Source organism: Molossus molossus, unplaced genomic scaffold (assembly GCF_014108415.1).
Source record: "Molossus molossus isolate mMolMol1 unplaced genomic scaffold, mMolMol1.p scaffold_m16_p_3, whole genome shotgun sequence".
NCBI lineage: Eukaryota > Metazoa > Chordata > Mammalia > Chiroptera > Molossidae > Molossus > Molossus molossus.
In genome coordinates this window covers 30,758,165-30,774,925 of record NW_023425366.1, presented here as the reverse complement: position 1 = coordinate 30,774,925, position 16,761 = coordinate 30,758,165, and the positions used below count along the sequence as shown (strand labels likewise).

Below are 16,761 nucleotides of genomic sequence, written 5' to 3'. Positions count from 1 at the left end.
TTGGAAAAGGTTATTGACAGTAATGTCTATACCACAATCTCTACAGCAATGAACTTGACTATTTCATTCGTGACATGGATGAAGTGGAAACATTGTGCTTGATGCTACACATTTATCTCTCTCTGTAGGGACTGAAACATTCCTGGGCAAGAATCCAGAAAAGTAGAGCTCGATAGTAAACAGCCCGAAGAGTCCAACATGTAGGTAATTTGTAGGACAATTCATATGGAAATTTCTGTCTACTGCTGTATCCTGAAAATTAGCTTTTCATTCATAGAAATATGCATGAACAAGAGAATATTTTGTCTTTTAAATTTGGAGAAGAAAACAGCGATTTTAGACTCTGAGTGAAATTAAACTATGTGGAGTGAAGGGGAGCAAGTTTTAAAGGAAGATGGCAGCCAATTTCTTTGTTATTTAATTTTTTATTTTTTTCCAAGAACAGTTAACATTTACTAGGCACCTATTGGCCTCAGTCACTTGCATCTAAAGAGCAAAGCTAATTTACCCACAGCCCGTGTTCTTGTAAATGGTTAGCCTTATTTCTTAGCTCTGTTAACCTCTATTCTAACATTCGCTTCAAGTTCAATTTTAATAATCTAATCCATCATTGTCTACTGCTCCCTGCCACACGAACAAAAAGGTTTGGGGAGGAATAAGGCGAGCAGTTTACATTTTCTGTGGATACTTCAAGTAATTGGCCCCAAAGTGAAATTATTGAGTTGGCCATGGTGTATCGTGTTCTGAGGGCATAAAACATGGAGGGAAATGGACCTGTAGAAAGAGTTGGTATTCGAAAATGTGTGAATGTGTGAAAGTCCTATAACTTCACTTCAACTGGCCTAATATCCTGAGTCACTAGATGGTCAGAAGAATAGAGTACGAAAGGAACAAACTGATGTACATTTATATTAAAAACCGAAAACAAAGTTTGTACAAGATGAACAGCAAATGAAATTGCTTCTGCTGAAATCAAATCTCACACAGGTTATTTTTATACATACATGGACATACACACACTCACACACGCACAGACACACAAGCAAGAATGTGTATTTTGTAAGATAGGTCCTTGGAAATAGACATTCTTAGCAAATATGGATGACAGATCAATTGTAATTTATTTTCTTTGAACACTGTATCATCATAAAGAAAACTGGTATAAATGAAAAAATCTATTTCAAATATCTACATCTAAAATTTTAGGCAGTGAGAAAGCACTTTGTTGACAAGGAGTGTGGAATGATGTGTGTTAATCGTCAGAAACTGCTGGATGCCTTGCTTAGTTGCCACAAACAAGTTCACATATCAGAACGAACAATACTGCTAAATATTCCTTTTTATCCCATTTTTTTTTTTGTTAAAACATACTGAGAGAAAGAAAAGAAAAGAAAAATTGGAAATCCATACATCTTTCAAAATTTGAGATTGAAGCAATATTTAGAACCATAGATGAGGAAACACTGCGGCATCGGTGTAATATACACAACGCGCTTCTCTTCTTTAATCTGTAATGTACATCAAATACTTTACAACAATGCATTAACAAAAGGCAAGAAACATCTTGCTGTACAGAGGAACCCCAATGCAACCGGAAGCCTAGAATCACAACGGATGAAGAGAGTAAACAAAGCGTGAGAAGCCGTCCCTCTGAAGTGTGTGACCTGTGCTGCCTGCCTCTGTGCTTATAACCTTCACGCCCCACCGCCCCGGCCACCTCGTGTGCTGTCTCCACCCCCATCCAATGCACAGCCCTCTTCGTACCCTACAGCTCAAACTAGAAAGGTGTCGCACAATGTCTTCTTTAGGATCCCTTTAGCTTTCTATCGACGTCCAAGTTAAATTTCGATTCATGTAGCTTTCTAAAACAGCTCTTAATATTTCCTTACTGGTTATCACAGCCTTCCTGCGGAACAGGCTTTAGCAAACTAAATCTGCAGGGAAGAAATAAAAGAAGCAATGTCTCGTGGTATACATGCACATGCACTGTTCCCGGAGCGCTGGCGCCGCCCGCCTCACACCCAGGAGTCGGGGGAGGCGGGGTAGTGGCTCGTTTCATAGTTCAGTTCGCTGTAGGGACGGGCAGCTGAGTAGAAGTCGACGTAGTTGCCGGTGGACTTGAGTCCCAGGTGCATGGTGTACTCGCTGGCTGGAGGGCGATGGTGGACCTGGTCCTCGAAGAAGGACTCGTCGTAATTTCTCGTGGAATTCTGAAACGGCTGGTAGGTCTCGTAGTCTTTTCTGCTGGGCTCCTGCGGGACGGGCTGTGCTGACACCTGTACACAAAAGAAGACCCACCGGGTGACTTCCTTCCCCTTGACCCAACCTCCTCCGCTCTCAAGGCTCTCCGCCTCCCCCCAGGTCAGGGCTAGGAACATCACCCAGGCATGTCCCCATACTGCCAACTACTGACTGCCCGGCTTTAAAGAAAAGCTGGTTATAGGGTCCACATGCTACCGTTCTAGAGCATCTTTTTTGAAAAAAGAAAAAAAATATTGTGCTAAAATAGACATAACAGCCCCGGTCGGTTGCTCAGTGGTTAGAGCGTCAGCCCACGGACCAGAGAGTTCCCTGGGTTCGTTTCCGCTAAGGGCACGTACCTCGGTTGCAGTTTGTCCCCGGCCCCGGTTGGGGTTGCGGGAGGCAACCACTCGATGTGTCTCACTTACATCGATGTTTCTCTCTTCCCCCCTCTCCCTCCTGCTCTATCTGAAGCTAAATGCAAAAATGTCCTCAGGTGAGAATAAAATATATACATATGTATGCATTATGTATATATATATATGTATTATGTATATATGTTTATATAACATAAAATTGACCATTTTTAAGTGTATAAGTCAATGGTATTAAGTACATTCACAGTGTTGCACAATCATCACCACCATCCATTTCCCAAACTTTCATTATCCCAAACAGAAACTCTGCCCCATTAAGCGTAACTCCCCATATCTTCTTCCCCAACCCATGGCGACCACCATTCTACTTTCCGTCTTTATGAATTTAAACATCCCAGATGCCTCATACAAGTGAAAGAATATAATATTTGTCCTTTGTGTCTGGCTTCTTTCACTTTGCCTAATGTCCTTAAAGTTCATCCATGTTGTAGCATGTGACAGGATTCCCTTCTTTTTAAAGGCTGAGTTATACACTATGTATAGAGATACCACATTTGTTTATCCCTTCATCTGCTGATGGACACTTGGGTCATTTCCGCCTTTGGACTATTATCAAGTTTGCACAATGAACACATGTACTAGGAGCTGTCTGAGTCCTTTCTTTCAAGTTTTTGTTTGTTTGTTTGTTTTTGTTTTTGGTACCTAAACGTGAAATTGCTGGATCTTGTAGTAATTCTGTTTAACTTTTTAAGGAATCGCCAAATTGCCACCATTTTACTACATTAGCTTTTTTAATTACAGAGGTATACATGAGACACTATAGAACACAGTAGTTTATTTTCATCTTCCCTGCATTTTCTCTCTTATCCCTAGGTGTTACAATTCCAGACAAAGAGACAGTGAAGATGCCCAAGGTCTTATGATCATTCAGGCATCCTCCTGCTAGGGCAGAGGGCTGCGACCAATACTTCTCTGAAGGAATAGGCTTCCTGGTAGTAGGGTTATTCCATCACACCTGCCTAAGTGGACAGGTATCACAGCCTTAGAAAGATACACAGAGAAGCCCATAATGAAGAGAGAGAATTCATTCCAAATATTATACATCCTGGAGGACCAAAATGTTTCTAACTTGGTTCACTTAAGACCTGGTGCACCTCAAGAATGCTGTGAAATTATGAAGCCTTTGGTTACTGGGGAGAAATCTTCAGAATTGCCTGGTGTCCCCCAGACCACCTCAATGCTCCCTGTTTGTACTCTTGTCCTATGCAGGTTACTGTCTGATTTAGGGGACCTTGAAGGTTCAAGGGATCACAGGAGCCTTCAAGGTACATGAAGTCAAGAGTTAGTTCCCTCTGCTTAGTGTGTTCATAGGCTAATATTTAGCATTTGTATGTGTGTGTTTGTGTATGTGTGTGGGGGGTCTAGCTATCTCTTTCCCTTCTGAGGTCCCTTTCTAAGACCATGCTACTGAAATGAACAAACCCTCCCAAGGCTTGGGGTGAGCGCCAGCCCCACAGCTAGTGCACACAGGCACACCAAAGCCCTACTCGTGCGATAATTGGGGAGGAGGTCTGATGTGAATGATAAAATACTCTTAAAGAAACACAGTTTGATCACTTTCGAGCCAGTTCAGTAATTCCCTATTAATTTAACTAAGGTTCAGAATGGAAACATCCTCTGGAAATTGGTCTTAGTTAATAGATAATGATTTGTAATTAGCACGTTGTAAGTAAATGAATGCTTCTAATGGCCTGTACATAATTCTTCTCTCAAGTACATGAGACTCCCTCTTATATGTAATTGATCTACACTAGTAATCAACCTATTCTTCAAAGAAGGGGTGAGCTTCATCACTGTTGCCATCCAGTACCTGCCACACTTCAAGTGAGGGGTGGCTGAATGAATGAGGTTTCCGTCTACCTGTGAAAGTCCACAGACCTTAGGCGTTTGTTAGCTTCAGAGCCTGGCCATGAGAGGACATTTGGAACTAATCTGCAACACATACAATTAAATGTTGCTAAGACCAGGCCTACCAAACGACTTGGACAAGCTAAGGTACACTCTACTATTCTTTGCAGAGCTGTATGCTGATGCTGAACTTCTCCATACCAACATGTGCTGCTACCAAGCATGGAGCTACAAAGGGTTAGAGTTGGGAATTTTAGAAAAATTATACAGGGGGGTAGAGGGGAGACTAGAATTTACTGTGTTTCTATTTCAGTGGGTACTATATTTAATATTTAACAGTTTTCTTTGTTTAATCTCCCAATAGTCATAAACATATATGTATGTACGTTTATGCCTCTCTAGATCTATCTCCTTCTCTCTTTAGCTCTCTCTCAATTTTCCTTCCCTTTCCTTCTGTCCCTCCTTCCCTTCTTTCTTTCCTTCCTTCTAAAATCCGTGTCTGACTCATGCTCAAATGAGAAAACCACTGGTATAGAGCAGGGAAAAAGAGAGAAGAAAGCAGAACAGTGTTGACGTCTTTGCCTCTTCCTAGCTGGGTGACCAAAGGCAAACCTTATCCACCTGGAATGTCAATTTCCTCATTTCTGGGGAAGACATTTTGTGTCCTGCCCACCTGGCAGTGAGACATAGGAAACCACCTAGAAGTTCAGTAATGTCATCAGTGTTGTCATCAGTAGGAATTTGAATCAAAATACCAAATCCCTTTGTTTCTAATTTTTGAACAAAAATGCTGTTGCTAAATAGATACATACAGTTAAATATGCTATTTTCCTTTATAAGGATGGAATGAACTGGTAAAAGTTCAGTAGAATTTTTGGAGTGTGTAAGTAGTTAATTCTTAAAATGATGTCTGTGACCTGTTGACTCCAAACATAAAAACCAAGGATCACAAACATTATTTCACACTAACGGTTATTTCTTCTAGAAGTCCTTAAGCTTAGAATTCACTGAAAATGAGCCTGGAGTCCCAGGCAGTCACATGGGGAGTGTACAGCTGAGCATCAGCCTGGCTCCTTTTCCTCTGAGTCATGGAAAGCCTGGTTCACAGCTATTGCCCAGCCCCCTACCTCACTTGGCCATGTGTTGCTGTTGCCTCATTCTCAGCTATCATTTTTTTTTTTTTGCCTTATTTCGGAGATCTACCTGAAACCAGTTTCCATTAGGGAATCACTTCTTCTCTGAGATGAGTCCCTGCCCAGCTGCCTCTGTGAAGCTCGTGAGGCTGAGCTGCTGACTAGGACACCCAGGAGACCTAAATGCTGAGCAGATAGGCTTTCACACTGAAACCGAATGAACCCAGAGCATCCCTCCTGGTTAAATTGTTCAAGCTGGCTTCTTACCAGCTGAGAGGTTGTGGGGTCACTTTTGGCTCAGGAAAGTTCCCCAAATAAAGCATTCCTTCTGGAATGGCTGGCCATGTCCACATGGCCAGAGGACCTGAATCATGGATGATGTCTACAAGGTGGTCTCTGGACCCACCCAACTGGAGGAGAACCAAATTGTCTCCTTCTTTAAATGGTTAGGATGGTCAGACTTAACTCAGCTCCCAAGTGGGAACTGCAGGTAGAGCCAAAGTTTATTTTAATAACAGCCTGAAATAAGTAAAATGCTTTATTCTTTTCTCCTCAAGTTCCTTGGTATGTCATAATGATTTCCTTGAAAGTTTTTCAGAGAAAAAACCACTTTCTTTGGTTGACATTTTACAATGTTTCTTGATATTAGAATGGCATTAACAGTCTAACTGCCTACTTCCCTTTGCTGGACCTGCTCAGGGCATAATGATGGCACTGAACTGTGGCCACAGGACTCAGCTCTGCCAGTGGCCTGCTGACAACATCTCCCCTGGGCTGACAAGTGGTGCAGAGCTTTGTATCCATCCCCGGGTTTCAGCAGCATTTGTCTAGATGCCATGGCCTTGATGTTCACACTGAGGCTGAGCCTATACATTCTGGGGCCTGTTGGGGAAAAGGCTACGGTAGGCTGTGCACTCTCTCGCAGTAGAGATGCCATCTTAGTATATTAATTCTAGTTTGCTTAAACGCTCAGAAGAGGCTTAGGTGATAAGAATATACCCCTAGAACCATCATGGATTGTCCTCTAAGTCTAGACTGCAAGCAGGCCTTTGGAACCTCCTGCGGCCGCACTGTAAGATGCCAAGGAACCCTGGGCCACACGAGCATGGTTCTTCATGGCCGACAATAGCAGAATTCCATGAGAGAAGGGCTGGTGCGGAACAAGCTGATTTTGGTGACAAGCTTCTTCTGATCTACCTAAAGTAAAGACTACTCTTCTCTTGGATGCAAATCTGGGTCCTATTACATCCTACAAGTGTCTTTATAAGCTGGATCACAGTATCTGATATTTGCTAAAAGAGAAAGGGTTGCTTTCCATAAAGAGATCGGCATTTTCAACACATTTTGTTTCTATTTACCACTATGTTTGGGCAGGCATGTTGACATGTGAATAGTTGGAGGCAACCCCTGGTGATCTCACTTCTAGAGCTCGTACCCTGACTCATTTATTCAATGTATTCATTGGCTTTTTTGCTTTTAGCAATAACTAGAACTCAGGGAGGCTGAGTAGACGTTAGCAATGTGTCAGGCAGGCCTGAGGGTCTGGGCATTCACAGGGGTTGCGGACAACACCAGATGTTTCAGAAGCGGCTGCGAAAATCGAGGGCAAAAGGATAACTCTACCCACTCTCACTTCTCCTGTTGATGGCTGAATGGAGCAAAAAATAATTTCAGGTCTTGGAGATTTTTTTCATGTCTTCCTCCTTCTTCCCATGGATATGGTCCTATACAGGACATTCTACCTGCTAGAAGGGGGTACATTTCCTTTTTAGAGTTGCTGCCTTGCTGGGTGTTGAGAAATGTTCACAAACAACCCATTGCCCTTACATGTTGGCTTTCATATGGATATTGTGATCAAGAAAACAGGTTTCAGGTTTCAGCCCAACTTTTCTGCTGCATGAGAGGAAGCTAGAGCCATCAGCAAGAAGCCAGTTCTGGCAATGGTTATTAAAGGCCAACAGGTACAAGGAATGCTACTCATTCTGTGATGACCACCGAAGGAGGAGAAGTACGAAGTCATCCATCAATGAAGGAGCAGAGACTGTGCCTTTGGCCTTTATAGTTCTCATAGAACCATGGAGGAAAAGGGCCTTGATAAACGTTTGCCGAATAACACACAGCACACAAACTGAGATCAGCTCTTTAAGCATCTACCATCCCGGAGCTCCTTAAACCTGAACAGACACAATAATCACCTGGACATCTTGATGAAATGTGTCTGATACAGATGACCCCAACCTGTTGGTGGGGGATAGGGACAGAGAAGAATTTCCTCTGCTTTTTGAACACGCTCTTGGTGATGTTGTGGTTGCTGATTCTCCAACTAGACTGAGTTGCAAGGCACTTTAAATGCAGTCTATTTAGTTGTTCCTATTGAAGTTGACGTGTCTATCTTGTTAGTAACTATCACTCATAATGAATGCTTTCTTCCTAATGAGAGTTGGCTGGGTTACAGGAGCTACTTAATCCCTGTCCAGTAATTAGACAATTTATCTAGCAACCAGCATGTTCTACTTGTGTAACTGGGGCTTGCCTTCTCTCTTTCAGTTTTGCTCCATCATAGGAAAGTTGTGTTCTACCACGAAATAGTGTGTGGTTGTGGTAAAATTTAAGAGGCTGTTCTAGTGACTGCCACCACCCACATGGATACTGGGTGACACCGAGGGAAGAGCGGCAGGGAACTATACTGTCTTTTTATTATTGTTCTTTAGGCACGTGGACAGAAGTTAACGTATTTTTACAATTCCAGGACAGCTCACATGAGTCGAAGGGGAAAAGAAATACTACAGATGTCCCGTATCTCCTTTACCTGGTTATGTTTGATGTCTTCAGTGGGCGCACCATATGAATTCCTATACAAAGTTGAAATTCCAGTATTTTGAGCTGAAAGCAAAGGGAAATAAATGTATTAGCAAAGAGAGCAAGATTTCAAATGGAGAACTAATGGTTATCGAGCTAAGTTCTCGCCCTAACAAGCTTGGTTTCTCGCGGACCATTCCAAGTGGAAGAAATTCTCTGGCCCCGAACACTTCACTCTGTGTACAGATGTTAAGACAGAAGCGCAGTTCTCCCATTAAATCCCCACAGCATGTCAGCCTCCTGCAAGAACGTTCAGATTGCAGACAGGGTCAGGGCAGGTGCGACAAACAGATGGTCATTTTGCAAGTTCTGTGCCCTTCCTTTCTGGTGAGCACTGGTGGGTAATAAAAGCTTGTCACTTGCACTGAAGCATGCCACAATCCGTACCAGCAGCTTGGGTTTTGGCAGGAGAATGACAAGAAGGAAATTTCTAATTTGAGTTCACAGAAGTGCTTGGTCATCTTTCAGACTGTTCATTTCTCAAAGGCCTGAAGGACAGGCGGGAAGCACCCCTGTGTGCACCCTGCGGGATCCTGTTAGACAGACACAGGAGTCCCCTCTGTCCTCTGAGCAGCCTAAGGTCTAGTTGAAAGGGAGGAAAGTCTCTTCCAGTTACCAAAGCTTCCAGAGGCCTGGGTAGGGTGCTCAGTCACCTACTTCTTCACCTGGAACCCTTGAGGCTCATGCCACAAGCCCAGAGAAGGGCCCTGGGCACTATTCCCCTCATAGTAACTATAAGGTCATGATGAAAGAGATTTTGACAATATTTTTTGTAGAGTTTCACTGGGGTATGAAACACTAGAAATAAAGAAGGGCTTATCCTTTGCTTCCAGTGTCTACGGGATAATGAGATAGGATGACACATCATCTCTTCTGTCAGAGACAGGCCGTGGGAGACACAAAGTCAGCGTAACCCACCATTTCACCCGTGATCATTACTAAAAGCACATAACAGCTGTGCAATAAAACCCCTCTTGGGAAATTTTTCTTGAGAAGCAAGGGCTGAGAGCCTATTTTCAATTTTAAACACCACTCAGAGAGGCTCTGGTTGCATACACATCACTCCCGTCTCTGTATTCCTGTGAAATCCACTAGCCCTTGTGTGGACCGATGCTACAGAACCCCCCTTGAAGGCCCAGCCTCCCCTCCTCTGTCCATCCTGTTCCCAATAGCTGAGCAATCATCTTGTTAGACAAATTGGATTATGGTAAAAGCCAAGCTCCTTATTATGGTCTATGAGGCTCTGAATGACCTGGCCTCTGCCTGTCTGAAGTGTCTCCCACTCTTCCCCCTTGTTCGGGGAGCCCTGGCTATGCTGGCCCACTTTCCTTGCTCGAGCTGCCGAGGTTGTTTAGCCTCAGGGCTGTTGTACTTGCTGTTCCTTCGCCCTGGAACTCACTTCCCCCAGACCCTGGACTGCCACTCCTTGCGGGTGGTTCGGTTTTGACACAAATGTCTCCTCCATAACCTTGTCAGTTAAAGTAACCCTGCCCACCTGGCACCCTCTGTCTCATTACCCAGTTGTTTTCTCCATCACGCTGAACACCATGTGCCATTACCTTGTTGGTGAGCTTGCTCTATTGTTTACCTTGTGTATTATCTGCCTTCTCTGTGAGAGCAGAAGCTCTGTGGGCTGACACCTTTGTAAGTATCCCAGCACCTAGGACAGTGCCTGACCTCCATGGGTGCTTTATTTGCTGAATGAATTAATGAACCAGTAAATAGCTTTCTGAGCTATCATTTGCTGATGAAATGTCACTTTAAAAATAAGGTGAAAAAACTTTTTCTATTATGAATAAAATGCAATTTTATTTGGTAGACCATGCACTATTATAGCATTGGCCTTCCTCCCTGTTGTGTTTGTGACTTTTGAACTAAAGTTGTCTCTACTTGAAGTTCTTTCCTCCTGCTCTTTGGCCACTGCACTGGGCACTGTGTAGCTGGGATTGAACTCATGGCCTTTGCAGACACAGGAAGCAGACGTCCTCCTGAATGCTCTGCCCTGTATGTGGAACTCAGAGCAGACTATAGGAAAATGCCTTTCCCCTTTCTTATAGGCTCCAATTTCCGACTGAATCAACATATTAAAGATGAGAATGGCTTCAAAACGCGTAAGGGAGACAAAAGCAGAATAAACCATCTGATGTCAAGGCATTTGGGAGCTCAGAGGGGAGGGCAGAATCCCCTGGTGAATTTTCAAGTCAGACGGTGTAGCTGCTGGGATCACACAGCCGCCCTGTGATGCGTGCTTCTGAACACGTAATGTTCCCAGGGAATTATGACCGCCAGAAGAAGCTCTAACAGTCCTGCATGCCTGAATGAACAGCTGACTTTGGCTTTCTGAAGGGTCCTCAGTGGCAAGAAACACTAAAGAGAGAGACATTTTAAGAGACTCCATCTAAGCTTGAAAATGGTGGCGGTGTGGGCGGTGGAGGGAAGCCCGGAATGAAAAACCTAAGTGGATCTTTATTTCTAGGACCTAGTAGATGAGATTATAACCCAAGCAAAGAACTGCTTTCACTTTAAGCTTTCCCATGTTGCATTTTGAGGGTGAAGCTTCCCATGGTTTTCCTACAGCAGAGGGAATATTCCCTTTGTGGAAAAGGGTAGGACATCCTCTGATGCTTTAGAAACTAGAAAGTGGCCATCTTTTTTAAAGATATTTTTCAATGCTCGGAACTTTAAGTGTCCCCTGGATTCATTGAGAAAAAGTACTGCTCTTGATGTGGAGGTCATAAGAAATCTGATCTGCAAATAAATGCTGGAATGATGGGCACTTGCTGAAGTGTTGGAGAGTGGAGGTTGGTAATTCAACCTTTCCATTCACAGATGATTTGTTGGCTCTCACCAGGCTTGGTTGGGGACTTATTCACATCACTACAGACAGTAGCAAATGCCACCACTGGTCTCACCACAACACCATGATCTCCACCACTCTCATTACCAATACCCCTTCCATCACCACCACTGTCACCATCACCATCACCATCACCATCACCACCACTGTCACCATCACCATCACCATCACCATCACCATCACCATCACCATCACCATCACCATCACCATCACCACCACCATCAATGTGTTAATAACAACTGTCTCTTACACAGTACCTGTGGGCCTAGAGGGAACATTCTTGTATAAACATATTATTCAATAAAGATCTAAGTGTTCTTTTAGGCTTGCTACATGATGGATAGTGTAGTGTTGAATTGCAATTTTAAATAAATTAGAGCAAAGCTGCTTAGGCCTCTCTATATATACTTGAAAATTTACAAATATCTCAATATTGGAGTCATCAAGATCCCTGCCATTTTCTAGGAAGACTAAACATTAGAAACACATTAGATTTTATTTTTATTTTATTATGTGTGCAAGATCATGTACCATTAGAACTATTGCAACATAAACACCCACATTTAAAAGTCCTTTGAATGATTCCACTAGGCGAGAAAGTTAAAGAGGAAAGTTAAACTTAAATAACAGCGCAGCCAATTTCACATTTTTTCTTGCAGTTATAATCTCAATTTATCTTCCCTGGCAGCCAGTGAGGTGGCTAATCACAGAAGGAATGGGACAGGTGAATTCAGTGCCACTAGTACTGTGCAGTAATCAGGACAAATTAGATTCTTCGCTGAATGTGTTGACTCTAGGGACTCAGCATCTAAATTCACAACTTTGTTCATGCTCATCTACAACTGGGGTGACATTGTTGGGGAAAAAACGCCAGGGAATGGGAATACTAAGCTATGTCCTAAATAATGAGCTCAGGTCTCCCATTATGGAGATGTTTCAGGGGTGAGGGTGAGACATTCCCGTACAGGGTCTGGATGTGGAGGCAGGGTGCTGACCTAGGAGTGGAGATCATGGGCATTGTTTACCACGCTTCTCTCTATGCAGACATGCAGAATGACTGTGGAAACACTGCCTCTGGGGAAAATACATTAACCATTAGAAAAATGTTCTTAGATATCCTGGTCTGGAAGAAATCTTCATAGATCATCCCATTTGCCTTTCTGCTTCCCTACAGGTCCACACCTAAATAATATCAGAGAAATGCACCCCATGCTTTTAAGATTTTTCTGATAAGAGGGTCTCAGAGTGTGTTTAAGGCTGTGCTCTCCACACCCCAGTTTCATGACTGGCCCAAACTGGCCCTGTCGTGTGAAAGCCCTGTTCCTCACCGCTGGTTTTCAAGAGGGACTCATCTCTATGTCCATGAGGCAAAGAAAGCTGTGAATCCTTAGTTAAAGATCCTGATGATTCTGGCAGCTCTGTTTCCAAGGCTTGGCCCCTTCTACATCAATGCCCCCAAGTCCTTGGAGGAGGGGCAAATGGGATTAGAGGTAGGTGTATGGAGAGCCTGGAGGGGATGATGAATGTGAAAGGCAAACCCCATCCCAAGGAGAGTTGTACAGAATAAAAGGAGAGCTAAGTCAAGTCTGGTTATTAAACAGGCTGAGCAGGGCACACTGGACGGGTGGTGAAGGGCGCCAGTTGTGGCCTCCAGAGTCCTAGCTGATGAGACGAGAGACAATGGGTATGATTGTGGTGATGAAGAATGAGGAACATAAAAGATCAATTAGTCCTTAGGGAAATTGTGGTCACTGGTTCTAATGAATCTTCTTGGGAGTTTAGTTTCAAGGTAAGAGAAGAAAATGTCTCAACAGAAGTCCTATGGGTTTCCTCTGAATCCTCTTCCTTGCTGCTGTCCTAGTCCCTCCCCTCCCCCCTCCCAGCCTCCCATCCTCTCCCCTCCTTTCCCCTCCCTTTCTTTTCTTACCCTCTTTTTCCTCCCTCCATTCCTAATGGGCAAAGCTTGATATGCCAGTTAAGAAGAAACCTAAGGTCACTTCTTTCTCTAATATGAGACCATATTATAAGTTGGGCAAATGAGAAGAAACGTAGGTGAAGAAAGACTGAGGATAAAGTATACAGAGGACATTTTCTCTTAGCTATTTTCAGGAATAAGATGCTAAGTTTTTACCTCTTTGACTTAATCTCCTCATCTCCAATTCCTGGAGTCTTCACTGTCAAGCTCTCAAGTGACTTGCTAGCTGCTAAGTCCTGCTGAGCTGCCAACCATGGCTTGAAGTCTGATGTCCCAGCCCGCTGCCCTGTCCCAGATCAAGTCTCCAGTTCCGAGGGGGAAATGCGCAAAGCTGAGCTTACCTGTCATGGTGTCTTTCCTGGAAGCATGTTCTCCTTTCGTTCCGTGGTAAGTGGCATTGCTGCCAGTGGACTCATAGTCTGTTTTCCTTTCTTTGAGGCTGATCATTTCCCGAGGTGAAGCTGGGGCACTTGCTACGTAAAGAAATCAAAAGGATGACTTTCTGCGTCTCATTCCACAGCATGGACAGTGTTTCACACAAACCGTTAAGGTCATAAATACACCTGGCTCAACATGTGTCAGTGTGTGTGCAGGGACCTGTTGACTTACTTGTTCTTTGGCTCTTGTCTTTACCCATTTCCTTACCCTGCGTCATTTGGTGCTTTGTAGGTAAGTGGACACATGGCTTGAAGGCAAGTAATTAAGAACTACATCTCAGGGCCATTTTTCTTAGAGAGACATCCTGGTGGGGACATGACCTGCCCATGGTGCATGAAATAGTTTTAAGAATGAGATCGGTCTTGGTTTCTCTTTCTTCTCTTTTCTTCTTGTTCTTTCCCTCCCTTTCTCCTTCTTCCCTCTTTTAAATTAGATGTGTTTCAGAGGAGCTATTACTGATACGGAAGAAACTCTGATCAAAATAAATGCAGTTTTACCTAAATACCAAGTTACCCAAAAACTCCCTTAAAGGAAGGCAGAGGAAGCAAGTCTCCACACAGGATGATCTGTGGGGCCAAAATAACCCAACCAGCCAAGAACACCTGCTGGGGTGGGCTGGGGGCAAGGAGTGAGGACAGCTCCTTCTTCCTGGTGGGATGTCCTGCTCCAGCTCTTTTGAACAATGTCACCCATACCTTGTACCTTGGACTCTTGCTGCCTGTTGAACTTTAGGGAGTGAGCCCTGTCATTCTTTTGTGTTTCCATTTCTACAATGATGGCTTGATATCAGGAGTCCCCATGAATCTTTAACAAATTGGTCTCAGAACACAGAAAAGGTTGAACTTGGAGGTAAGGAAGCAAACAAAAAGAGGTTTCCTTCTCTTGAAAGATGGGATGAACTGGGAGGAACCGAAAAGCCTGGTCAGTGCAGAGATGTGATGGAGGAGGTTCAGTGCTGCCTGCCCGCTGGCAATGCGGCTGCCAGCCCTGCACCCACCGGTGGCTGTCCTCACATTGGCCTCCGTGCTCCACAAGACGCTCCTCACACCCGGAGCTGAGACAATTGCATCTAACTCAGTATGAGCTCATCAAAGTGCTGTTCTGCCTCAAAGCCTCCCTCAGATTCCTGTGCTCGGGGCAGGGCTTCAGAAACTCGTCCAACCTTGAGACTCACCCGAGGACTTAGGGATTCCAGGACTTAGCCCTGGACCTTTCGAATCTGAATTTTTAGGGGATGAACCTAGGGATCCATATTTAACAAGCAGACATGGTGATTATTAAGGTTAGGGAAACTTTGATTTTTAGGATAAAGGCCTCTTTCCCTAGCTAGTGCCCAAGCTCCTGCCGAATCAAGCCTCAGTTTACCCTAGAGCTTATCGTTCACGCCCTCCTTAGAATCCCTCAGCTTTGGCCCACTGGGTAAGCCTGAACCCTGAATATACCTCTCTTTTTACTGTCTGCACCTTTGCTTTATTTAATCAAATTTAGTATCTTCTATGTGAAAATCCTGTTCTGGGCACTGGGAGACAGACACATTAGTTGTAGCACAATTTCTGAACCAGAGGTGCTCTCGATCAGGTGTGCAAATGGACGTGCACATAAACCAGAGTAAGAGGCAGGCTGCTCAGGGGACATCACAGCCAGATGCTAGGAAGGTAAACCAAGGGCCTTTCCATCGCTTCCTGTCTCCGGAAAAGCCCCACCCACTTCTCAAATCTATCCAGATAAAATTGAGGCTCATGGCTCAGCTCTCGGAACTCAGAGGTTGCCAATCCTGGCCGCCCATTAGAGTTAATTACTTGGAATACTTTAAAAAATACAGATGCTTGCCCTGGCCAATTTGGCTCAGCAGTTGGAGTGATGGCCTGTGGACCCAAGGGTTGCAGGCTTGATTTCTGGTCAAGGGCACAAACCTGGGTTGCAGGTTCGATCCCTGGTCCTGGTTGGGGTCCTGTGGGAGGCAACCAATCGGCATGTCTCTCTCACATCGATGTTTCTCTCTCCTCCCTCCCTAGACATCAATGTAAAAAATATCCTCGGGTGAGGATTAACAAAAATAAAATAAAAATACAGATGCTTGAGTCCCACCCAAAACCAGCTGGACCAGACTCTCTGGGTGTACACCCAATGGGAAGACAGGGAAGCAAACCACATTTGCTGCACATCACTGACCGGACGCAGCCCGGTTCCGGTGTACTCCCAGAGCGTGCAGCCCCAGCACCGAGTTCGCTCACCTCCACCACCCGCTGACCCCCCCTCTGCTCTCCAGCCACCTTCCAGGGACGGCCCCTTCCTGCCCTTGCTCCTTTGCTTCCAGGTCTTTCTGCATCAAGGCTAGCCTTTTATTAGTCACTGCAGGCAGTCATATTTTGGTGTCTCTTGACGAAAGCTTTTAAAATTAGAATCTAATATTGCACAGATGGTGGGGTTTATTAAACTACGTCAAGTGTGTAATTATCTCCGGAGACCTCATGCACAGTGGTCTCTGTAAACCTAGGTGATGCTCTGGGAAAACTCATATCACACAAGAAGTATTTATTAGGTGTCTTTGATGTGCTCACGGAGGAAACACCAGGCAGCACCTTAGCTCAGGGGCTGGGATGTTAACCTCCTGATAGGTGCTGCCGCTCCTTCCGGCACCTTCCAGTGTATTACACATTTCATCAGCCCGATGCTGACTGGTTCTTAGTATTAGAGCTTTTAAAGAGACATCATCCTTGTGCTTGCCAGACTCATTACTCTATCTTTTTAAGGATTATGAAAATAATGTGTCAAAGGCCATCTCTGTGCTTCTGAGACAGCCAGAAGTTTCTCCAGTCATACGGGGTGGGGTCCTGATTTGTCTAGTGTGGGACTAACTGTTACAAGCATAAGACCTAAAAAATATAAGCTTTCACAGGTCTGGGAGAGGGTCATTTATTTCAGTCAAATAGTCTCCGTTCTGATTTTCCTCATCATCCTGACAGTACTGTG

General features: G+C 44.3%; 1 protein-coding gene across 5 annotated transcripts in view; it reads right to left on the bottom strand.

Moving 5' to 3' along the window:
* Window positions 1-520: 520 nt before the first annotated feature.
* CTNND2 (catenin delta 2) overlaps window positions 521-16,761 on the bottom strand; it is an 858,429-nt gene continuing 842,188 nt past the window's right edge. For 3 of the 5 annotated variants that reach the window (XM_036280167.1, XM_036280169.1, XM_036280168.1), the window contains 3 exons: window positions 13,692-13,823; window positions 8,469-8,542; window positions 1,361-2,276 (listed from right to left, as the gene is read on the bottom strand). In XM_036280167.1, the coding sequence (XP_036136060.1) occupies window positions 2,016-2,276; window positions 8,469-8,542; window positions 13,692-13,823 (467 nt within the window). In that variant the 3' untranslated portion in view covers window positions 1,361-2,015. Of the gene's footprint in view, window positions 2,277-8,468; window positions 8,543-13,691; window positions 13,824-16,761 lie in introns of all 5 variants that reach the window. The other 2 variants (XM_036280166.1, XM_036280170.1) reach the window with 1 other exon arrangement.